Genomic DNA, 25,786 nt, shown 5'->3' with positions numbered 1-25,786 from the left:
TGGTCCCAAGCCCTTCCAGGACTGATCTTGGAGAGAAGAGCCAGGAGTAGGGCCTGGGCCCACGACACAAAAAAACTAACATGGGGACACAGTCGAAAGAGCAGGAGTGCCTGAGTGGCATGCATGCACACAATCACAAGGTGGACCCCAGGGGCTGCCCGGGCTGCCGAGGTCAGGTACCCCCAGAACTACTGCCCCTCCCACCAAAACAACAACAACAAAAGAACACTACAGAGATACGAATCAGGGGCTGGAGCGAATAGCACAGTGGGTAGGGCATTTGCCTTGCACGCAGCTGACCCAGCTTCGATCCCCAACATCGCATATGGTCGGTCCCCCAAGCACCACCAGGAGTAATTCCTGAGTACAGAACCAGGAGTTCTGTACATACAGTTCGATACAACCCTGTGCATCGCCGGAGTGTGATGGGGTGTGACCCAAGAAAACAATAAATAAATAAACAGAAAATTTAAAAATAAAGTTTAAAAAGAGAGAGATATAAAGCTGAAAACAAATGCTAACCTTCACAAAAAAGAACTTCTTGCTGAATCAGTGTAGACACTAGAGTGAGCATATTTATTTATTCAGGGACTTGGGGGTCACACCCAGCAGTGCTCAGGGGCTACTACTCCTGGCATCACTTGGGGACATGTAATGCTAGGGACTGAACCCAGGCTTTCTGTACACAAAGTGTGTGCTTGGCCTCTAAGCGACAGCAACAGCCACCAAGCCTCCCTAGGTAAATGAGATTCATCACTAAAATTACAACCAAAGGAAACAGGTCACTGTATCACTGTCATCCTGTTGCTCATCAATTTGCTCAAGCGGGCACCAGTAATGTCTCCATGGTGAGACTTGTTGTTACTGTTTTTGGCATATCGAATACACCACAGGGAGCTTGCCAGGCTCTGCCGTGTGAGCAGGATACTCTCAGTAGCTTGCTGGTCTCTCCGAGAGGGACAGAGAAATCGAACTCAGGTCAGCAGTGTGCAAGGCAAACGCCCCACCTGCTGTGCTATCGCTCCAGTCCCTAAGGAAACAGGTAAACATACTAAATCAAAAGCATCAATCGCAATATCTGCAACAGTTTATTAAGAAATGTCAAGAAATTCAGTGACAAATAAATCTCTGTACATCTATCTTTACCTGAGTTTCTAGTTAATCTTTCAAGGCAGAACATCAAGTATTTTTTCCATATGTTATTCAGAGAATAAAAGAGATGATACAACAAAATGCCAAGTCACCTGTTTAAAAGACTAGCAAGTAGTTCTTCAATCTTATGTTTAGCTTCAATTTCTGATGAACATTTTTTAAATGAATCCTCTTCACTGAAAGACTACCAAGGAAATAAAAATAAGAATGATTACACAAATGTAAACACACACAAGTGTACCCAATTAACAGTACATATATGCAAATAAATGTTTGACACATCTTTAACTGACTTACCTCTCACTCTTAATTTGGACTCATTTAGTTCATCTTAAATTAATTCTTACTCTGCAAATTCCTGTACTCCACTAGAAAATGCACTCCAAGTCAAGAAAAATACGAAGCTCTAACACCAGCTCCAAGCTCTACTGGATGACTGCAGTGATACTTTTATTGGATTTGAATTAAAACTTAACTTGGAGCAAATTATCGACCCTTTCTAAAGTCTAGAACCCTCATCTTCAAAGAAAGAATGGGAGAGAAAGGAAGAAACGGAGGGGGAGAAAAGATTCAAGCAGGGCCCGAGAGAGTTCCTCAGGCTGGGGCGCCTGCTTGGAAACCTGCGTCCATTCCCTGCCTCTCTGTGGCCCACAGACACCTACTGCAGAAACCCCTGAGCACAGACCTGGGACGAACCGCTGAGCACGAGCAGGTAGAGTCCCCAAACAAAAGGTGCAGCAGACAACAGCACCAACTGCCTCAAGGGCCTGTACCGAGGGTAAACGAGGACGATGTCTATGGGGACTTTGTGCAAGAGCACTCACGTGGGGGAAGCGACCAGTGCGGACTGGATGATTTATGCCAGTGCTCTATACTAGTCATGGACCACTTCCGGCCCGCAGGTGTGCGAAAGTCGGAAAGCTCTCCTCTATCACCTTGGACCAGGATGCAGGGCAGGCAAAAAGGGTGGAAAACGTTGATTGAAACATTTCTAAATTCCCCAGATTGTTAAAGAACTCTGAAAACAATTTATTCGTAATGATATTTTGCCCCATATCTGCCATGCAGGCAACAAAAATTCAGATCCAGGAGAGACAGCACAGCTGCGTCGGCCCAGGTGGCCCCCGAGTCAGGGGTGAAGTCTCCGGAACGCTCTCGGGATGGGCACATGGAGTCACTCAACAACTCAAATTTCACAGTACTGACGCCCCAGTAAATCAGAGAGCACAGAAACTCAGATGGGAAAGCTAGGCAGAAGCCCACTAAGCTCAGTGAGCGAACACAGCAACACAGCCTTCTCAACTAGCAACTACTGGCACAGAAAGTGCTCAGGTAATGAGATAGTACCACCACCGTGAAGTGCATGTTGGAATAAGCAATACAAAATAAATTGCTTCATGCCCACTAAGGAGGTAGACTGGGGGTAAAGGGAACTGGGGATACTAGTGGGGGGAAGGTCACACTGGTGGTAGGTTTGTTGGGACACTGAATATCTGAAACAACTGTATGATGAACAACTTCACAAGTTACAGTGTTTTAATAAAGTTTTAAACACAAAAAAAATTTAAATCCTAAATTTTAAAATTAAAGTAGGTAACGAGACATAAATGCTTTTTTTGTTTGTTTCTGGGAATGGAGCGATAGCACAGCGGGTAGGGCGTTTGCCTTGCATGCAACCGACCCAGGTTCGATTCCTCCGCCCCTCTCGGAGAGCCCGGTAAGCTACCGTGAGTATCTCACCCGCACTGCAGAGCCTGGTAAGCTCCCCGTAGCTTATTCAATATGCCAAAAACAGTAACAAAAAGTCTTATAATGGAGACGTTACTGGTGCCTGCTTGAGCAAATCAATGAGTAATAGGACGACAGTGACAGGGTTTCTGGGCCATACGCAGTGGTGGTCAGGGCTTAATCCTGTCTCTGTACTCATGAATCACTCCTAGCAGGTTCAGATCCCCCATTTCCTCAAATAAAAGAACATAATATTAAGATTAGATATTTTCAATCTCAAAATAATGGGATAACCTGTACTTAATCAAAATAAATCTTGTGTACCTGAGGTGGTCCTGAGGGTGTCACAGGGGAATTATCCTCTCCAAAACTGAGTTTCTGGATACGGTGAGCAACTGAAATTCCTAATTCCTTTTCTAATATTCTGGATGAAAAGGTCTGAAGATCATGCACACTACTGATACCCAGAGCTTCAAGACGTTTGCTGGTTTTATAGCCAATACCTAAACAAAAAGAAGTGCATGTGTGGTTAAAGTGACTCACTCACCTTTCTCCTTAAAATAAAATACGACCGTATTATAAACATATCAACTGCACCTTAAATTACATAATCAACACCTTGCTAAGCTCAGTGTAACTGTGAACTGGCCTGTTCTGCTCAGGTTTGTTCTGTATCTGTGTCTCAAGTTACCCACTTCAATTTTAAAATTTAGGATTTAAATTTCTTTTTTTTAATGTTTGAAATTTTACTGGAACACTATGATTTACGAAGTTGTTTACAATACAGTTGTCTCATATATGCTGAATCATAGGACCCATACGGCACATTATCATCACACAAACATGGGTTAAAAATGTGAAATGAGCCAGAGAGACAGCATGGGGATTATGGTGCTTACACAAGGCCAAGTCTGCTCAACCCCCAGAAATGCACACGGCTCCCAAAACATGACCAGGAATGGTCCCTGGGTGCAGAGCCAAGAATATTTCCTGAGCACAAGCAGTAATCCCTGAGCACTGTGGCTCCCAAACAAGCAAGCAAACATAAACGCCAATTATGACACCTGAAGGCTGAATTTCAGTTGTCTTTAAAAGCCTGTGACAACTTATTCCCTAGCAAGGAAAGGAGGCTGAACGCATCTGTTAGCAACGGTCTATGAAGACTCTTGAACTGACAGACACAAAATCAGGCTCAGGGACAGCTCAGGGATCCCTGCCTGGCGAGCCTGAGAGGCTGATTTGATCCCCGGCACTACCCGCATCCACCAGGTGTGGTCACAGCGGCCCTGCTGTCCGGGAGTCCCTGTGCCGCGCCTGGGCTGAAATACAGTCTGGTATGTGCCAGCACCACAGTTCAAGTGTGTGAGCCCTAATGAGCACTGCAGCCTGAGAGCAGGGACATGAGCACCACAGTGACGTAGGATGAGCACTGCCACCAGAACGGGTGTGAGTACCACAAAATGAGTGATGGCCTCTGCTAAGCACGTAAGCCAGCACCACAACCAAGGTTGCTGGATGCCACTGAGCGCCAGGAAGTACCACAAGTGTGCAAGCACCACATTCAGGCGTGTGGGACTCACAGTGGCCACAGCAATAGTAACGAAGATGCAGGAAAGAGGAAGAACAGTAGTAAAATAAAGATACGACCTTGTCCGTGACCTTAATGGAGTAATAAGCCTTTCGTGGAAATTAGTTTCCTCATCTTTAAAACACAAGGGGCTTCGGGCTGGAGCTCGGCTCCGGCCGAGTTTCGACCCGGGTGGCCATGCCTTTGCACAGCCAGTGGATGTGGAACGAGCAGGAACCAGAGACAGCTTTAGGATTTGGGGTTCCAGCAAGTGCTTGCAACCATGTATGGAGACTGTGAACTAAGCTTTTGCTACATGCTGTTCCAGGAAGGGAAATGATTCATTTTCCAACTTAAATCTCCCTGGACTAAATTACTATAATATAGAAATTGTAGACCGCGCGGCCGCAGTAGCAGCCGCGCGACTTTTTATCTCTTCATTCTCATCAGTGGAAAACTTACTATCAAATTTTTCCTTGTCAATAGAGCTGTATTCTTGGGGGATAAATTCCAACAAAAATAGTGAGTCTGTTTTGAAACTCCAACAACAATAGTGAGTTGGAATGTAATCAAGGTAAAGAGAAAAGAAAGTGAAATTATCAGTCATGCACGGGGCGGGGGGGGGTGAAGGGTGGGATGTATACTGGTTTTTTTTTGTTTGTTTTTGTTTTTGTTTTTGTTTTTATTGGTGGTGGAATATGGGCACTGGTGAAGGGATGGGTGTTTGAGCATTGTATAACTGAGATATAAGCCTGAGAACTTTGTAACTTTCCACTTGGTGATTCAATAAAATAAATTTAAAAAAATAAAAATAAAAAATAAATAAAACACAAGGGGCTTTGGAAGGTCGTTTGGACTCACAGTACATTAAACATATTCTCAATCTAAAGTCATTAAAAGACCAACTCTTGTATGGAGATACACCGTACAGTCGGAAGGTATGAACCAGGGAATAAAAATAAAGACTTTCTTTCCAGCTTGTAACTTTCCTGATCATAGTCAAACTACACAAAAGTAGGGGAGACTGGAAAAGTACTTTGGTATCTCCTAACCGGTTCCTTTTAGCAAACAGGTTTTTCGGTTTTCGCCAGGCGTCAACACGTTCTTAGACTTCATTTCATAGATCTCACATTTTTTTAAATCAAAGAAATATTAATGAGACATAGTTTTCAAGTACTTTTACTTACCAGGCAATTCCTTGATGTGCTTCAAACTCTGAATCAGATCTTGGGAACTTTCAGGGAGTAAGACTGTTTGCTGATTTGGCTTAAAGGTTCCAGAAACCAACTTTGCGAGTAGTTTGTTGGCAGCCACGCCGGCACAGCCCGTGAGTCCCAGCTGGCTGTACATGGCCTCCCGCATCTCGGCGGCGACCTGCGCGCCCAGGAGTAGTCTGCAGTGCGTGATGTCGTGCAGGCTGACAGCTAGAAAGACCACCAACGTCGTTAGGGGTCACCACACACAATTTCCTGAGAAGTTTGGAAAGTGTACAGAGCGTATACAACGCCATACCACCACCACACTCATTGTTTTTCTTTTCTGCTCTTCCCAAGAATTCCTTGGTGTATTTCAAGGATCAGTGTGAATGAACACATAATGGGTGTTCTTAATTGTTAAGAAATTACGAAAACTGATCCCTCATTTAAAAAATAATAATAATAATAATAAAATTCTTACAGGGGCTGGAGAGATAGTAAGCTGGTAAGATGCTGACCTGGGGTTGATCCCCAACCCTCAGGAATGATCCCTCAGGGTCCTGAGGGTGATGCTCAGGGGTTACTCCTAACTCTGCACTCAGGAATTACTTCTGGCTCAGGGGACCATATGGGATTATGGGGATCGAACCCGAGTGAGCTGCATGCATGCAAGCAAATGCTCTCCCCGCTGTACTAATTCTCTAGCCCCAGTAATTTTAAATATATGAATCTAAACTTTATACTACAGTTATAATGTGGTGGGCTGGAGCAATAGCACAATGGGTAGAGCATTTGCCTTGCATGCGGCCGACCTGGGTTCGATTCCCCCGTCACTCTTGGAGAGCCCAGCAAGCTACCGAGAGTATCCCGCCCATACGGCAGAGCCTGGCAAGCTACCTGAGGCGTACTCGATATGCCAAAAAAAGTAACAAGTCTCACAATGGAGACATTACTGGTGCCCGCTCGAGCAAACTGATGAACAATGGGATGACAGTGATACAGTGATAATGTGGTAAAAAAGAAATTTCAAATTCGTACATTATTTCGGCCCACATGGGAGAGCCTGGCTAGCTCCCTGTGACGTAACTATGATGGGTCTCATTCTCCTGACCCTGAAAGAGCCTCTAATGCAGAACCTTTGGGAAGAACGAGTAAAGAGAGGCTGCTAAAATCTCAGGGCTAGGATGCATGGAGACATTATTGGGCCCACTTGAGCAAATCAACGATCAGTGGGATGATAGTAATAGTGACATTATTTAAGAGAGCTTTTATGAAAGTTGACAAATTATATGGAAACAGATTTTCTTAAGTGTAAAAATGGTATTGAAGCTATACTTATTATCCTAGGAATATTTAGGGGTGGGGTGGGGACAGAGCTCGGCAGTAGAACGCCACAGGTGTGAGGCATTAGTTTCAATCCCGAGCACCATCCACCTCCCCAAACGCACAGAAAGAAAAGAAAGAGTACTCGGGGATGCTGCACGATGTTTCTGCAATTTACCTCTAAATGGATCACTGCTCAACCAGCCCATCAGTAGAATAGAGCGTGAGTTAAAGCCAATGTGGCAAATGGTATCGGCATCTCTACAAGAAAGGCCGTAAGTGCTCACTACACTATAGATTTAAGGGGGGGGGGGAACTCCAGTCCACCCTTGTGAGCAAGCAGAAGAAAGCATGACTAAAGGGTCTTGTTTGGTTTAATCCCAGCATTGCTGGGAGCCCTCAGGCCCCTGCCAGGGTTGCTGGGAGAGCCTTGAGACAGGAGGGCTTGAATCCAGCGCCTCGGCATCCCAGGCACGCGTTCTAGACAGTGTTCTAGTCAATCCAGTTTGAGCGTGCCTTAAAAATCACAGAGAGGGGTTGAGATGGAGACCAAGGGCAGAGGACGCTGCCTACGAGAGCGTGGGCCCTGGTTTAGTCTCTGGCATCACAAAACCATCTGGAAAGATATTGGGGGCCGTGCGGCAGCACCGGCCTTCTCGGCACGAAACAGCACACGAGCAAAAGACAGAGGGAAGCCCCGCGTCTTCCCGGGGAGAGAACTGCAGCCGCCCCTTCGCAGCTGTGGAGACTGGTACTCAGCTCTCAGGCGGGGAAGGAAGCACACGCTGAGGACTAGGGGGAGCAGAAGGCTCGGGCCAAGCGTCCAGGGCACCAGAGCAGCTTGGCTTCCACGTGGTGTGCTGTGGAAGTGACCGGCAGAGTCCCAAGGCCTTTGCCGCAGGACTGGACAATGGCGGGAGCCTGTCTGCAGCTTGTTTTCCAAGTCAGCGCCTCTGGAAACAGCGTTAGTCATTTCCACCCCCATTCGGAAAGGAGATAACCGCTCTGCTTTCTTGCTAGGAGTTGGCGGAGATTATCTGGACTGACGAAAAACGAGCTGGAAAAAGGTGGCAAGAAGGGGCTGGAGAGATAGCACAGCGGGTAGGGCGTTTGCCTTGCACGCGGCTGACCCGGGTTCAAATCCCAGCATCCCATATGGTCCCCTGAGCACAGCCAGGGGTAATTCCTGAGTGCAGAGCCAGGAGTAACCCCTGTGCATCGCCAGGTGTGACCCAAAAAGCAAAAAAAAAAAAAAAAGTGGCAAGAAATCTGGAGTGGAACATGAGGTCTGACCCCCCAAGGCAGCGGGAGCCTGAGGAGTGCCATGCCTCGGAGACATAGAGGCTCAGAGGAGAGGAAACTGGCCAAGCAAATCTCAAACATTTGTTTCTGAGTAGCTTTATTTGTAACTTTGTAACTGAGTTATAAGCACTTGACCAACCAAGTTGTAACTGAAGGTGAAGGCTCTTGCTGTGCGCCTCCACCCGCAAGCCTCCACATGCACCAAGGGACTCCCAGCCAGCCACAGCCGGGGGCATGAGCACCACACCACTATAAACTGCGTGTGCGCACCACATTTACACCGTCATCACAGGGCCAGAAGGGGGGAGGGGGCAAGAGAAACAATGTCACTGTCACTGTTATCCAGTTGCTCAAGACGTTACTGGTGCCCACTCGAAGAGAAACACAGCTCTAAAACTCAGCAACACACTATGTCAGAGAAATGAACAGTGTAGAGTACACAGAGTTACACACCATCAAAATGTCCTATCATCATTCTGCCTTTTGACTTAATATGAAATGACACCTAACTTTAGTCATCTGAAACTGTGAAACAGGGCTATCCCTTCCACGAAAACCATGCAGCTTTCAGAACACAAGACTGACTGTGGGGCTGGAGCAGTAGCACAGCGGGTAGGGCATTTACCTTGCAGGTGGCTGACCCGAGTTCGATTCCCAGCATCCCATATGGTCCCCTGAGCACTGCCAGAGGTAATTCCTGAGTGCAGAGCCAGGAGTAACCCCTGTGCATCGCCGGGTGTGACCCAAAAAGCAAAAAAAGAAAAAAAAAAAAAAGACTGATTGCTGACACCGGGCCCAGGGAGTTGGTTCCAAGTTGGGGGCATATACCCTGCACGTGTCAGGCCCAAGTTCCAACCCCAGCCCCAGGGCGCCTGAGCACTGCCAGGTGTTTCTGCTGGTCCTGGCATAGCAGGCTTCAGTGGTTCCACATTCTTGGGCCTTCGCTCTACACTGCCAGGACCAATGAGCTGAGTAATAACAGGAGTGACCCCCCCCCAGTACCCCGTCCTCTGAGAACTATATAAAAAAAATCTTTGTACACTGAATTATGGTTTTTATTAGTTTGGGTGTTTAGGGACACCCAGCGATGCCTGGGAGCTACTCCCAATGTGGTTTCTAGAAGATTGCACAGTTCAACCCCAGCAGATCGCGCCCGGGGCTCCCACAGGCAAAGCACACACTCGAGCTCTTTCGGCGGCTCCCGGCTGGGTTTTCATCACTAAGCAAAGGAGGTCGGAGGTCACTTACACTGATTGTTGTACACGTGGCCGGACACAGCCACTTCTGGAAGTTCATCACTCTGAAGCTGCTGCAGTCTCTTCTCAACAATATCAGTGACGTCCACAAAATTCTCATCGAATCCCAGTCTCTCAACAATGGGGCTGAATTCTTCTAACAACTCTAAGTGAAAATAATATTGGAGCACAGACAGGTAATTGAAATTTTTTTTTTAAGTAAATAGATTTTATTCAGAGGTTTCTGAGGAAGGGAGGAAGGGATAAGCGGGAGAGAGAAATAGTAAGAATAACGCGCTCAGGGGAGAACACGGGCTTTTCCAAGGGTGGAGGAAGCCCCTACACATGACCAAGCTTTAGGCACAAAAGTATGAAAGCATGAAAGTACACATCTCAAGAGGGGAGATGCGGGCGACACATGCTTGGGCGACACATGTGCTCGGCCACGTGGGCGCAAGCAGCACATGGGCTCAGGCAGCATATGTGCCAGGTAATTGAAATTTTAATTAGAAATATTCAGTGACTGAAATCTAATCAATGTGTCTGTTAAGGATGATCTCTTTACCTGTATATTCACAGTTCCATGATGTCTTGAACAAGTTCTTGTTCTTACCTAAGTTTTACTTTTGTGGGGGGAGGGGGGACACTCCGAGCAGTGCTAAGGGCCTGAGGCTACCCCTTGGCACGCAGAGCCGGGACGGGAAGCTGAGCTCACACGGTCTCGCATGTACTCCGTCAGCCTCGTCTGGCTCTGCAGCACATTCTGAGTTCAAGGCCGTATCCTCTATCAAAGTTAGCCCCCAAACAGCAGCCCCTGCTGAAGGCTGCTCGTGGAAATATACTTAGCTCCCTTTCCTGAACCTGTAAGTTCTTTATCTGTAGTGTACCGGTCATCAGTGCTTGTAGTTTATAGTTCACCATGACCCGGAGGGGGATTATCAAAGGATAAATTGTAGGAAAGTAGAAATGAGTAACATACTCCAGCTATACTCTCCACAAGTGTCTTACATGAAGCAGACATGAAATTCCCGACTGCAGTGTTTAGTATCATAAACGCCATAGTGAATACACACTACCAGGAGATAGTCTCACTCAGACCTCAGTTTACCTGTTACAAGCAAGGATGGACCAGACATTCCATGAATTTTGTCTGGTACAAAATACAATATTCAGTCCTTTGGTCAAGAACTGAACCTAACCAAGATTTGAAATAATTTCCAAGGAACTATCAATTCCCATTTCTAGAACTAAAAGTAATGACTTTTTTGAGAAGAATTTTTCACTTCTCTCTCTGAATCACGTATTGATGCTAGCTAGAGGGCAGGACACCAATTATTTATGGCCTCTTCAGACAAATAATGTGACCAAAAATAATTACATTCAACCTACATGGAAAACACCATTATCTTCTCTAGTAGGAGAATTTCTGTCCACATAAGGGATTCTTTCACATTTTTTTCATCAGTGTCTGCAATGTTTTTTCAAAGATACACGAACCTGATATGTAAGAGCAACAAATAGAATATAAAAATACATAGACTAACACCCAAGAGTAATAGAGATAAGGATCAGGAGGTCTGTCCCACAGCTTGGGAACTGGCCTCAAATGCTGGGGAAAAAGGCAGCTCACATAGAAAATGGAACACCAAGTAGAGGATGTTGGGAGGACCCATTCGGGTTGGAAGATGCGAACTGAAAGTAGACTATAGACCAAACATGAAGGCCACTCAATACCTCTATTGCAAACTACAATACCCAAAAGGAGAGAGAACAAAGGGGAATGCCCAGCCACAGAGGCAGGGTGGGGTGGTGGGGGATGGGGTGGGGGTGGTAAGAGGGATACTGGGATCATTGGTGGAGGAGAATGGGCACGGGTGGAGGGATGGGTAAACGATCACTGTGTGAGTGAAATGCAAACACAAAAGTTCCTAAGTTTGTAACTGTACATCACAGTGATTCTCTAATAAAAAAATTTTTTAAATACATAGTTTGTATCAAAACAATACTATACAAGAAAAATAAAGGACAAAGTTTTAAATAATAAGCAGAGAAGCAGGTTAAACAGAACCATATACAATGCTGTTGGATCACTGAATAATGATGATACCGCCTCTGTAGTTATATCATAAGCGGAAGCCACTCGACACCCCTCAGTTTGGAGCTGGACGCTTAACAGAGGTTACAGCCTTGCAGGACCACGTGATCCCCAGCACTGCGGGCCCTTGAGCACCCCTGGCATGGACACGTGGCCCCTGGCACTGCAGGTCCTGAGCAGCACCACATCCTCAGGCCTGGAGTCACCAGACGTGGCTCCCAAGCTGCTCTGAGCACTACTTGGCAACCCCCCAGCCCCTGCCAAAGCTCCAAGTTAATCTCCTTTTGGTTGTCAACTTTACAAGCAAGATGCATTTGTTAAACATATAGTTATGTTTAATAAATAAGGCCCAAAAGAAAATTGTAATTATGTAAAGGAATCTAGGCAGAAAGGCATAAACAAAGTGGTTACATATATTCATATACTATATATACATAATATAATATATATGATTAGAGATAAACTCAATCTAGATGACTATAAGCCTGTTTCTCATTTAACTCAGAAAATACTATGAGAAAAATAACAATAAAAATAGTTATCATCAATGCACAAGTCACACTTCGAGTACTGATTTAAATCAGAGCACTCTGAATTATAGTAGTGTGGACGGTGCTATCTCCAGCGGCGGTGTTACCCCACAGCCACCATCTCTAGGTGCCACACCAGGCCAACCACCGCAACCACCACCACCTTAGCACACTCAGCTCCATAGGCCAATTCATTTTTTTTTTTTTTTTTTTACTTCTTGGGTCACACCCGGCAATGCACACGGGTTATTTCTGGCTCTGCACTCGGAAATTACTCCTGGCAGGTGCTCAGCTCAGGGGACCATATAGGATGCTGGGAATCGAACCCGGGTCGGCTGAGTGCAAGGCAAACACCCTACCCGCTGTGCTATTGCTCCAGCCTAGTAGACCAATTCTTAGGGTGCTATCATTGGCTGTTTTTCAGCCCTTACTACATCTGTTTATAATTCACATATGAGAGAGAGCAATGAATAAATTTCTCATTATACGAGTACATTTTTAATTCTTTCAAAATATTTCATAATTAAGGATTGTGGGGCCCAAGCAACAGTACAGTGGATAGGGCATTTGCCTGGCAGGTTTGACCACCAGCATCCCATACAGTCCCCCGGGAACTACTGAGCTCAGAGCCAGGAATAAGTCTTGAGCACCACTGGGTGTGGCCAAAAAAAACAAACAAAAAAGATCAATGTAAAAACTCCGATTTACTTGAGATGGGGTTGTGGCTTAGTGGTAGACCACTTGCCCTGCGTGACCCTGAACATAGTCGTGATTGGCTCCTAAGCACAGCTGGGTGTGACCCGCACCTCCGAAAAAAAAATTACTGAATATTCAATATCACATTTTAAAATATTATGTTTTAGATAACACACATTTTTAAAATCAGGTGCTACTAATAATTATGAAAGACAACAGGTACAAAGTGGGGTGCACTATGTATCACTAATCGAGGCCTATTAAACAAGTACAGAAAAAAACACATGAACTACTGAGCGTGTATTTTAAAAATAAGCTCTGAGTGATATAAAAACTTATTGAGAACAAAGGCAAAATATAGAACCGAATGTTATGTAATCAGTTCTCTGTTCTTTAGAACGGAAACTCAGTATCTAAATAGACGAATTTTGCATGAATGTAGAAGTAGAAATACAGTCTTATCTTTTGTTTAGTTATTCCTTTACCTAACTTCCTCTAATTTTAGCACTCCCTCTTCTCATTTAATCAATGTTTAATCAATGTTTTAATTTAATCAATGTTCAAGGTTAATGTGCATCTTTTCGTGCTTCTCCTCCCATACATGTGCAGACATATACTTTATGTGAAGAGGGAGAGGAAGGGTTTTGATCACTGTTTTTATACACAGGCAAAAATATACACAAGGACTTGAATTTAGTCTTTTATGCACTTTAAATCATGAGTCAAATAGGACATCAATAATGCATTCTGTTTAACTACAGAAAATCCCATCAGAGAAGACTTCTTTGTTTATCCTTAGTTTAGTTACAAAATCTACAGCACTATAGCACTGTCATCCTGTTGTTTCTCAATTTGCTCGAGCGGGCACCAGTAATGTCTCCATTTTGAGACTTGGTACTGTTTGTGGCATATCAAATACGCCACGGGGAGCTTGCCAGGCTCTGCCGTGTGGGCAGGATACTCTTCGGTAGCTTGCCGGGCTCTCGGAGAGGGACGGAGGAATCGAACCTGGGTCGGCCCTGTGCAAGGCAAATGCCCTACCCACTGTGTTATCACTCCAGTCCACAAAATCTATATTTAAATTTATTTTATTCTCTTCTAGACTGGCACTTTATTTCACATTGTTGCCAATTATAAGCCAAGCATTAAAGTAAGGCATTTTTATATATAATTACATGGCTTCATTTCTAATTAGAAAATACCCCAGCAGTGCTACCACTCGTTTGAAGACTAGAAGATGTATCTTTATTTTGGTCCACTCCCAGCTCAGATCTTAGGGTCTTCTGGGCAGTGCTCAAGAGACCACACGGTGATGGGGATCAATCCCAGGCCACTCAGGACATAATACATGCATCCAAGTACCCTGAGCCATAGTCCTATTTTCTCCAATTTTATTTTAAAGTTTTTTCATATCTATATACATACCAATCATGACATTTCAAATTCTGCCCAACCACGCATTCAGTGTAGGTATTATTTATGACCCACAAAGTCAACCTCAAGTAACTAAAAAATGTTTGGGCCACACCCAGCAGTGTTCAAGGGTAGCTCCCAGTTCAGTGCTCAGGGAACAATGAAGTGTCCGAGACTCAACAAAGGCTTCCTTACATGCAAACCACACGCTCCATTCAACTACCCCTCAAGTTCTCATAGAAGTTTTTAAAAGGTAAGGTCCAAAGTGAAAAGTTCTTAGCAAAAAAGGGAACACATGACAGTCTACTGCCCATTCCCGTACCTGTAACCTTGTACGACATCTCCCGGTAACGCGTCAAGTCTTCTCCATTAACTAACACCAGCTGCGGACATTTTTCTTTCGCATCTCTGACACTCATCACTTTCTTAACTCCAAGCTTCCGAGCTTCATAGTTACAAGTAACCACCAAATATTTCTGCTGCACCCCTATAAAACAAAATACACTATGAGACAACGGAACAAAACTGAATATGTATATTCATTATCTTAAATTTTACTAATCCTATGTTATAGGTGTAAACTGTAACACAACATATTTTAATAAAAAATAAAAACCTCTGTTTAAAATTATATCCTTTGGGGCTGGAGTGATAGCACAGCGAGTAGGGCATTTGCCTTGCATGAGGCCAACCCGGGTTTGAATCCTAGCATCCCATATGGTCCCCTGAGCACCGCCAGGAGTAATTCCTGAGTGCAGAAACAGGAGTAACCCCTGTGCATCGCCGGGTGTGACCCAAAAAGAACAAAAAAAGAAAATTATACCCTTTGGTTAGAGATATAGTTCAAGTGGGAACCCAAAGGCCTCGTCTGTGGAAGCCGCTGAGTTCCACCCCGAGTGCTGCTACACGGCTGGACAGCTGGAACTCTAAGCACGGTGGGGGCAAGCACTGCGGCCAGAGACACAGGACAGCAGGTAAGGAAGGCTCTTGCCTTGCACACAGCTAACCCACATTCCATCCCCTGGATGCCAGATGTTCCTGGATCTCTACCAGGGTGCCATGTGGCACCCAAACCATAAATAATAAAAAAACTAAAAAAAAATTGAAATAGTATATTATTAAGTAACAATGTAAAATGCAAAAGCAATTTTAACAAAATAAAATACAAAACATTAAAATTTTAAATTTCATAATTTTATGTTGAATATAATATAAAATAAATAAAAGAATTAGAATAATAAAATCAAAATTATATGCAAAATGAAATGAAACAAATTTTAAATAAAATTATAACTGCATAGTTTAAAATAACACAGGGAGGGGCTGGAGTGATAGCACAGCGGGTAGGGAGTTTGCCTTGCACGCGGCCGACCCGGGTTCAAATCCCAGCATCCCATATGGTCCCCTGAGCACCGCCAGGGGTGATTCCTGAGTGCATGAGCCAGGAGTGACCCCTGAGCATCGCCGGGTGTGACCCAAAAAGCAAAAAAAATAAAAATAATAAAATAAAATAAAATAAAATAACACAGGGGCCAGAATGAAAGTACAGTGGGTAGGGCATCTGCCTTGCATGTGGCCAACCCAGGTTCTATCTCCAGCAACCCTTATGGTCTCCTGAGCCCTACAAGTGATCCCTAAGTGCAGTGCCAGGAATAAGCCCTGACCACTGCTGGGTGTGGCCTAAAGAACAAAAAATTAAAATAAAACCAAAATTAAATAAAATCATATGTAGAATAAATATATAATGTAAGAAAACATAAGACACAAAATTTAAAAAATACAAAATAACCATAAAATAAAATGTAAAAAACTGTCACTGTCATCCCATTGCTCATCAATTTGCTCAAGCGGTCACCAGTAACATCTCCATTTTGAGACACTATTACTGTTTTTGGCATATCGAACACGCCAAGGGGAGCTTGCCAGGCTCTGCCGTATGGGCGAGATATTCTTGGTAGCTTGCTGGGCTCTCTGAGAGGGGAGGAGGAATCGAACCCATGTCAGCCACATATAAGGTGAACGCCCTACCACTGTGCTATCGCTCCAATGTAAAAAACAATAAGTATAAATTAATTACATATTTTTAAAATAAAACATAAGCTAAAAATTACAATAAAATACATTGCTTTGTAAAAAACAAAGTAAAATTTAAAAATACAATATAATAAAAGTAAAATTAACAAAATTTAAACTTATAAAAATAAAATGTAAATGAGAATGTAAATAAAATGATTAAAATACAATGTAAATAAATACATATAAACAAAATAGATCAAAAATAAAATTTAAAAAAATAGATGAAATGACTAAATACTTAAAATTAAAACTAAGCCAGGAATGTAGCTCATCATTAAAGTACTTGTCTTTTATGTTTTGTTTTGGTTTTTTTCCCGCTTTTTGGGTCACACCCAGCGATGCACAGGGGTTACTCTTGGCTCTGTGCTCAGGAATTGCTCCTGGTGGTGCTCAGAGGACCATATGGGATGCTGGGAATTGAACCCGGGTTGGCCGAGTGCAAGGCAAATGCTCTACCCACTGTGCTATTGCTCCAGCCCTTTGTCTTGTATGTTTTAGGCTCTAGGTTGGATCCCCTAGAGTAAGAAAATAATAGTTTTAAGTAAATTTTCTAAATAGTTATAAAAAACATAAAGTAAAAATACTTGAAATACATAAAATATAATCATATAACATTGATGACATTAAAGTTAAATTATTAAATTATGTAGCACTGTAGCACTGTCATCCCGTTGTTCATCGATTTGCTCAAGTGGGCTCCAGTAACGTCTCCATTGTGAGACTTGTTACTGTTTTTGGCATATCAAATACACCACAGGTAGCTTGCCAGGCTCTGTGGTGCAGGCAGGATACTCTCAATAGCTTGCCGGGCTGAGAGGGATGGAGGAATCGAACCCTGGTTGGCTGTGTGCAAGGCAAACACCCTACCCACTTTGCTATCGCTCCAGTATAGAAATTAATTTTACTCTTTAAGCCTTGTCACTTATGGATGGGTGACCTCGATATATCAAGTTTGACAGTATTGGTAATTTTAATTAGAATATTTTTCTCAGTTCCAAAATATATTTCTTTCTATCCTCAAATTTTCAAAAACTCATAGTCATGTTAAAAATAGTTCTAGAGGGGGCTAGAGCGATAGCACAGCGGGCAGGGCGTTTGCCTTGCACTCGGCCGACCCGGGTTCTAATCCCAGCATCCCATATGGTCCCCTGAGCACCGCCAGGGGTAATTCCTGAGTGAAGAGCCAGGAGTAACCCCTGTGCATCTCCGGGTGTGACCCAAAAACCAAAAGAAAAAAAAAAAGTTCTAGAAATTTAGTGATTCATAGGTATAAGTTATAATTAAAAAATGTAAAGTAGCAAATATGAAACTAAGATTTAAAAATTAAACAAAATACATTTTAAAATACAGACTCAATTACTCAAAACTCTATTAAGTATGAAGAGTTTCAGGTTAATATCTACCTATAAGCTAAATACCAATACATTATTTTTTCCTTATCTCAATTTTATCTTTGCTTATTTGCCTAGAGAAAATTTAATCAAAAATATAATGAATAGAAAAAATTACATGTCAAAAATGCATCAATTATTTCATATACAAAAAGTAATTTGGGTATTTTTTTAATTTAGGAAAACTCACCATAAATTGATGTATTTTACAGAATTCTTTAGTGATAAAATACAATCCTTATAAGAATTCTTTTTACACAATACAAAAACAGATTAACACAGTACTACACGTAACTCTAGTCCATGGTTTTTAAAAAAATCTTAAACAACTGAGTACAATTCATTGCAGCTACTCCTAGGAAAGCTCACTCCTGAGTAATAAAATAATGTTTTGGCCCAGAGAGAAAGTACAGTGGGAGAGGGTCTCACCTTGCTCCTAGACACACCTGGTTCCACCCCGGCACAGAATATGGCCCCCTGAGCCAGGAGTATGACCTGAGCACTGTTAGGTGTAGACCCCAAACCAAAAGAGTAACAATGAAAATACAGTTTTCTCAGAGCCAGTGGGATGGCTCGAAAAGCAGATCAGGCTTCAGTGGAAGGCAACAGACCTGTGTTAATTTCCCAAGGGCAAGTCCCCTGAGCACTGCCAGGAAGGAAGAGCACTACATAGGACGATACTCCCCTGCACTACCATGTGTGACCCGAAAATGAATAAATAAAGGCAGTGTTCTCTCCCAAGTACCAATCTACAACAATCAATTAGTATTCCTCCCCCGCCAATAAACACTCTAGTCCTTGACTGCAAGGTTAGTCTGCATAATTCTTCACAGTAATCACAAAAGATTAGGCAATGAAGTGATACTGAGTAACCTCATTAGCAAAAATTACCACATTGTAACATTATAATCATCTACAAGCTGTATAAAAATACTAGTTTACTGGTGCCTTAAATTGCTAAAATTATTTACTTTTCTCATTATATTTGAGTTATTATTTACCACAAAAGTAACATTTGCACAAAATATGTAAAATGTAAACATGTAGAAGTTTATGTCCACTCCCCCTAATGTATGACATTTTTACTTTTTGTTGTGACTGTTTTGGGGTACATCTGGCAGTGCTGAGGGATAAGATACTGCTAGCTCTACACTCAGGAATCACTCCTGGAGGTACACAGAGGATCATACGGGATGCCTTGGATTGGACGCAGGTCAGCAGTGTGCAAGGCAAGCAAGCACCCTACCCACTGTGCTATAACTCTGGCCCCCAGATCTTTAATATTACAAATGCAAAACATTACTCCACAAGACTTTTTATATAACAAATTATGCCCAAAATTGAATGCATCAAAAGTATTTACCATTCAGCCATGAATCACATTTAAAAAATGAATGCTCAATTTGTTAAATTTTTTTAAAAGCAGTCTTTCAGTACAGTACTGCACATTAACACTACTTTATCTTAGCTGGCCAAAGGGTCTGTTTGTTGCGTAAACGAATGATTACTTTCACTTTGTCCAAGAAATTTGTAGCAACCTCTTCACTTCCTGATAATTCCACCTGTGTCTTAATCACATTTTCCTATGAAGCATTACCTACATAGTATTTTTTGTTACAACGCCACTAGCTAGAAATACCTTCAGGAAAAAAGTTAGATCACCCCAATCCTAACCACCGAGCACCCTTAAGAAAGTTTAAAGATCCTACACTAACCTTGGCATACTAAGCACTAGTCCTCTCAATTCTTTAGCCATCAACTGGCCTGGAGTTGTTAGAATTTAGTTAAAGCACTAGCACAAGAGGAGACAGCATGCTCCTTTACACACATACTAAAACAGAAGTAAGCAACCTAGTTCACTGTCTAAACAGCACCTTAATTTCGCTTTCAAAATCTCTCTTAGTATTAAGTCAGAATATAACAATCAAAATAAATGAGTGGCTAGCCACTTTATACAACGAAAATATTGCCGATGTTCAGAATTACCTAAAGGCTTGCCCTTTAGTTCTGGATTTAAGATCATTTCTACTTGTGCGTAAAAGCAATCCAGGTCCACGTGTACTATGACTCTAGATGAACTGTCCTCAGGGAAAACTTGATGGTGAATGGCTGCACAAATATGCAAAGAAAATTGTATAAATATATTTCATTACTTATTATCTGAGTATTTCCAGCTACGTAAGACACGAGTCCAAAAAACTTCATCTACATCAGAACCTTCCATTCAGACAGCACTTATTTCTCCCTTCCCTTCCCGCCCCCACAGCCAATAAGTGTGAGGGGAAGAAATGCCTGACCAATACTGGTAATCCTACCACCTGGAAATTTATAATGAGAATAAATTCAAACATGCTGCAGGTTCAAATGCTCTTAGCCAACTGCCGGCCCCGGATGTTGCTCAATGGAACAGCAATTGCTTTGCATACATAAGGCGCCGGGGTCATTCCTGGCAGCCTGAAACAGGAAACAGAAGCTAACGTACAGGTCCCAGTCGAATCCCCAGCACAGCAACATTATCTCTGTGCTACAGGGTGAACGCCCAAGACCTGGGACAGTGCCTGGCACACACAACAGACTAATCCGTGTGCTTAGGAAGAGGACGGCAATAAAAGGAAAAGCAAAACAGAAATAGGACGCTGGGGGTTGGGAGGAGGGAGAAAAGCACTGAGCAACTACTACACTTGTGTGTGTGTGTTTTAAGTGGCTCATGCCACAGGGGCAAGCAGTTTTCGACTCTTCGCACCAATGACACACAGGGTAAACTAAATGCCACGCAGTGGCATTCACAATAGACTCTTAAATTCATAATTCATAATAGACTCTTAAGAAAGCTTCAACTGGAGTCACACGCCAGTGCTCCTTGCCACGTTGGGACGAATGACGCAGAGCGATGTAGGAAGCCTGCAACTAGCTGAGACCTGAGTGAGCGTGTGTGAGGGGGGCGGCCGGAAGGGGGGCCGACCCAGGGCAGGGAGGCCAGCGCTCGCCCCCACATCTGGGCTGGAGGGTGGGTGTGCAGAGGTGCAGCCCCTGCAGCCGCCCCTGGTGCGGGGGCTCCGGACTCGGCAAGCCTGGACGCCGCCTCCCCGCGCTGGGCAGCGGGCTTAAAAATCGCCTTTCCCCGCACCCCCGCTCCAGCGCCCGCCCGACGCCGAGCCGGGGACCCTCCCCGGGCCGGGTCCCCGCGGGGCAGCACGCGGCGCCCGGGGCCAGCTCCCGCCGCAACCCGGAAGCCCGAAAGGGCCGAGCCGGGCGGGGCCGGTCACGCCCCAACGGACACCGCCGCCGCCGCCGCGGGCGCCCTCCTGTCCCGCGCCGCCCCCGCCGCCCTGCCCCGCCCTTCTCATTTACACCGAGGAGACAGGCCGCCGGGGTCCCCCGGCCCGGCCACACCCGGCTCCGCCCGCAGCATGGCCCGGTCGCGTCCGCTTCCGCGTCGCAGCCGCCTACGTCCTCCGCCTCCACCCCGGATAGCTCCGCCCCCGTGGGGCCACGCCCCCCGTTCGCTCCGCCCCGTTTGGCTCCGCCTCCAACTTCTCTGCCAACCACAGTTCAGTTTCCGGCCGCTTCCGCCTGGTCTCCAGGGCAACCGAGAACCGACTGCCTCCCCGCCACTCGGGCCAGTGCGCCTGCGTGGTGCAGGCCGACCTGCCGGTTACCCCGAGAGCAGCTGGCGCTGCGAGTTTGGGGAGGGGTGTTGGGGGTCCCACGTGCGCAGGAGCCCACCCGGGTGAGACTGACAATGAGAGAGAACGCCTGCCCAGACTGCTCTTTTTGTCGTTGCTCTTGTTGGGGTTTGGGATTTTTGTTTGCGGGGACCACACCCCGTGGTGCTCAGGGTTGACTCCTGTCTCTGTGCTCAGGGATCAGTCCTGGCGGGGCGTGGGAGCAAGGTGGGATATTGGGGATTGAACCCGAGCAAGGCAAACGTTTGCCCACTGTACTGTCTTCCTGCACACATTTTAATTTTGATTGGCCAAGAGGCCACTCTGGATAAACTGTTAACAAAATTGCTAATCCTTAGGTACAGTTATTTGGGGCGGGGGAGAGAGTGAGCTAAAGGGATGAGCAAGCAGCTTCGGGGACTGGTGTGATTAATGGCTGGGGAGCCTTTGTTGTAGGTAAACTGGAAGGAAGTAGTTGGACCTCTGAATTTTTTTAAAAATTGAGGGAAGGAGGTGTGCAGGGGATCCAACCCAGAACCTTACACATGCGAGGCAAGTGCCCGCCTGCTGAGCTGAATGCCAGTCCCTGACCCCTGAATGTTTAAATCGCTAAACTTGGTGTTTCTCAGCCTTTTTTCTACTATGGCGGCCTTCCCACACTTACTTTCTGTGTCTCCCCCTCTCATAGCGTGACCCAAGATTTACATGAGTTTTACTCGTGGCCCCCTTAGAATAACCTGGTATCACACAGGGGGCCGAACCGTGGGCTAAATCAAATGAGGTTCTGATATAGGAACCTTGTAATCAGACAAAATCTCCTTTTCAGGCTGCAACCTCCCTCCCTACCTCCCCCAATTTGCTGTGGCATTAGGCCGAATGCACAACTGCCCTGTTCAGATTTCCCACTGTGGAAAAACACAAAAACAACAACAACAAATCCGTCTTTTCCGCTTTGGGAGGAAAAAGTGAATCATAGATTTATACCATGAAAGAAACAAAAAACCAACTCTTGAATGTCTTGAAATTAAATGAATGGATAGATGAAAAGTGACTTGTGCTTTAATATTTGAATGAACAATGTACATAAAGCAACTGACACCTGTTAAATGTGTTGTGTGCCCATGTATTCATGCAGATTAATATGCAGATATATTCACACTTTTTTTTTCACCTGATTCTACTATGTTGGGGGTGGTGGTGGTAGTGTTTGTTTTTTATTTGCTGCCTCACCCAGTGATACTCGGAGTATTCCTGGCTCTGCACGCAGGAATTCAAGGGGTGCTCCTGGGGCCATATGGGATGCTGGAGATTGAACCTGGGTCTACCGTATGCAAGGCAAAAGCCCTACCAATTGTGCTATCTCTCAGGCCCCTAGTTCTACTGTTTTACATAGACTATGAGACCCTTGAGAAGTCCTTTTAAAGAATGTTTTGATTCATCTATGAAGGAGAAGAAACAACAGCTGGAGCTCAGTGGTTTGGAGACCAAGTCTTCTTCTTTGGGTATTTTTACTCAAAGAGATCTGGACTAGCTCTCTATAAGGCTCCATTCTAAAAATTTTAAAAAGTAAATTCAGAGCGATGCAACTTTCTTTGTGAATGCCGTTTGGATGAGTCAAAATGAGTTGCTTCTGAAAAACAAGTGCCTCATTTTTTTTTGTTTTTTTGGTTTGGGGATAGTTTTTTTTTTTTGGAGGAGGGGTGGATTTTATTTGGGGGCCACACCCAGCTGTGCTCAGGGCTTACTCCAGCTCTGCAGACCTCAGCAGACCATTTGGGGGTGACAAGGATCAAACCCAGAACAGCCACACGGCTATGTGCTAGAGAAGCGCCCTGCCCTCTATACTGTTGCTCTAGCCCCTAACGTGCTCCTTTGTTCAGCACTCTCTGGTCCTTCAGTGAGTCCACTTACTTGTAGAAAAAGAAGATATTTTTAATTCTTGTTGAGAATGAATAAAGCCTCCAGACTACCTTAGTGAATTGAGAAAGCACTTTTCTAGTAAGAGCCATAAACTCACCGACACTCAGCCCCAGGTTCAACATCACATATAACCTAGCCCTCCTTGGTGGGCTTAGCTTATTTTCCTGCCAGTTGTGATCTTTTACCTAGAGAGGCATGGAGACTTGAGCACCCCAGGGAAATAGTGTAAGTTTGCAGTCCTACAGAGCCCCACACTTAAAGTCTCTCCCACACTGAGGTTACTTCTCTGCTTTTCTTCTCTTGAAAGTATTGTTTGATCGGTTGGTTTTGGGTTTTTCAGCTACTCGCAGTGGTGCTGAGGGGCTAGTTCTGGCCATGCCAGGGACTGAACCAGGCTCAGTTACATGCAATGTGACCAACCTTAACCACCGCACTATCTGTCCAGCCCTGACTGGAAGTACTTAAACTGTATTTGAAGAAGGAAGATGTATTTCCATGTTGCACAAGACTTTACAAATTATGTGCCCAGCACTGCAGACAGAAAAGACTACCTCTACGTTAGGCACAGGGCTGAGAGCTTGGAATTATCTTTCCACTTCGAGGGTCTTTATTTTTATTTTACCAGAGATGAAACAGGCAGTTGGAGAGACTAAGGTGCTTACCCAAGGTTATGAACCTAATGATGGTATATCCTCCTTTAAGAATTTGGGGGTGAGGGGCCATGCTAGGCCACACCCAGCTTCACTCGGCTTAGTGCTGGCTCTGTGCCCAGCGGTCACTTGTGGTGGTGTGTGGGAAACTGTATGTGCTGTAGAGGATTGAACCCAGATCAACTGGGTGAAAGCTACATTATCCCTCTGGCTTGTAGAGTTTTTCATAATGAACATTTCATTAATAGTATTTCTTTCTGTTTGGTGTTTGGGGACCACACCAATGACGGTCAGGAAACTACTTTGCCAGGGATCAAACCCAGGACTCCAACATGCCAACATCAACATGCAAATGTTGAAGATAAAAAAATAAAATTTACATGAACTAGGATGTATTGCTTTGTTGTATGATGTATTATGGTAGCTTTTTTTTAAATTCTAGTTAGCCCTTCCCCCAGGTTTAATTAATAGGCACTCATCTAGGATAATTTCAGAAAATAAATATTTTGAATCTGGTTATAATTGTATATGTGAATTCCAAATGAGAAAAAACAATTGCAAGGCAAGATAAACATATGTAATTAAGAGAAATTGTGGTTGAAACAGTTATGGTTTCAAAAATTATAAAAGAATTGCAGCTTGGGGCTGGAGAGATAGCCCAGAGGGTAGGGTACTTGCTTGCCCTGCATCAGGCGACCTGGGCTTTGATACCAACATCCCCTATGGTCTCCCTAGCCCTGCCAGGAGTGATCCCTGAGCCCAGAACCAGGAGTAATGCTGGGCTCCACTAGGTGTGGTCCCAAAACAAAAAAAAAAAAAGCGGGGGGGGGGGGAATAATTATGGTTTCTAAGGCAGCATGGGGCTGCAGCGTGTGTCTGGTAGATAAAGAGAAGGGGGTGTTGTAGAGCTTCAGAGGAGAAGCTGTTGTGAACATGTGTAATGAACAGTGATAAGCAGGAGCGCGCGTGTCAGTGGGGGCGGGGGCAGCAGCCAGCGCCTCTTCTCTCCTGCTGCTGACTAGCCTGAGCACAGACTGCAGAGAACGAGGCCCAAGGGCTTCTTTAAGAAGAATGTCCCGCATTTGGGAGGGTCTACGTTTTCTGCTGGTGGCTGGCAAAAGAGAAGTCAACCACGGGTGGGAAGGAACCATTTGCATTTCTGAAGGTCCCACGGGGCTGGTTTTGTAAGATCTTCCTCGGTGCTTATTTTTTGTCCCCTCCGAGAGGAACTTTGCAACCAAGTCTGGAGGGAGACACTGGGGCAGTGAGGTCTGGAAGACGGTGCTCTGCGCTGGGGGCAGCCAGTGGGGGACAGGCAGGAATGTTGTCCTCCGACACACAGGACAGCCCTTCACTCCAAAGGAGCCTCCAGCCCCAGGGGCAGTGGGGCCAAGATTAGGAACCCCCTGGCCTGGGTCTGCCATCCTGCTTGCCTCGCTCAGTCTCTAAGTCTAATGAATCATGAGACATGTGCACTCACTCTTTGTGTGTGTGTGTGTGTGTGTGTGTGTGTGTGTGTGTGTGTGTGTGTGTGCGTGTGTGTGTGCGCGCACACACACACACACAGCTGCAGGTACTGGGAGCGGGAGGAACAGCTTCACTTGTAGCAATGCTGGCCATCAGGGCCACCCCTGGTAGGTGGAGGAAGGGAAGTGCCCAAGAGCTGTCCAAGAGCAGGCCCAGGGCAAGGCATTTCCTACCACTGAGACACTTTGGATGGGCTTTTAATTATAAAAAAGGACAGTTTTAGAGAAAGAGACTGTAAGTTATTTCTGGCTCATTATTTCTCCGTTGCTTCTCTTTGCAATGCACATCCTGAGGTTCCAAAGCAAACGACTGCATTTGCT

The 25,786-nt window shown here is 44.8% G+C and overlaps 1 protein-coding gene across 1 annotated transcript in view; it reads right to left on the bottom strand.

The window, feature by feature from the left end:
• Nucleotides 1–21,155, bottom strand: part of POLI (DNA polymerase iota) — a 34,246-nt gene extending 13,091 nt beyond the window's left edge. The window contains exons 1-7 of the mRNA XM_055128813.1: nucleotides 21,056–21,155; nucleotides 19,691–19,813; nucleotides 14,560–14,724; nucleotides 9,517–9,669; nucleotides 5,635–5,871; nucleotides 3,205–3,383; nucleotides 1,245–1,336 (exon numbers count right to left, since the gene is read on the bottom strand). Of these exons, the coding sequence (XP_054984788.1) occupies nucleotides 1,245–1,336; nucleotides 3,205–3,383; nucleotides 5,635–5,871; nucleotides 9,517–9,669; nucleotides 14,560–14,724; nucleotides 19,691–19,813; nucleotides 21,056–21,116 (1,010 nt within the window). The 5' untranslated portion in view covers nucleotides 21,117–21,155. The remainder of the gene's footprint in view (nucleotides 1–1,244; nucleotides 1,337–3,204; nucleotides 3,384–5,634; nucleotides 5,872–9,516; nucleotides 9,670–14,559; nucleotides 14,725–19,690; nucleotides 19,814–21,055) is intronic.
• Between the last annotated feature and the right edge of the window lie 4,631 nt (nucleotides 21,156–25,786).

Source organism: Sorex araneus, chromosome 2 (genome assembly GCF_027595985.1).
Source record: "Sorex araneus isolate mSorAra2 chromosome 2, mSorAra2.pri, whole genome shotgun sequence".
Lineage (NCBI taxonomy): Eukaryota > Metazoa > Chordata > Mammalia > Eulipotyphla > Soricidae > Sorex > Sorex araneus.
The sequence above is the reverse complement of the archived record's forward strand: the minus strand, read 5'-3'. Positions and strand labels throughout refer to the sequence as shown.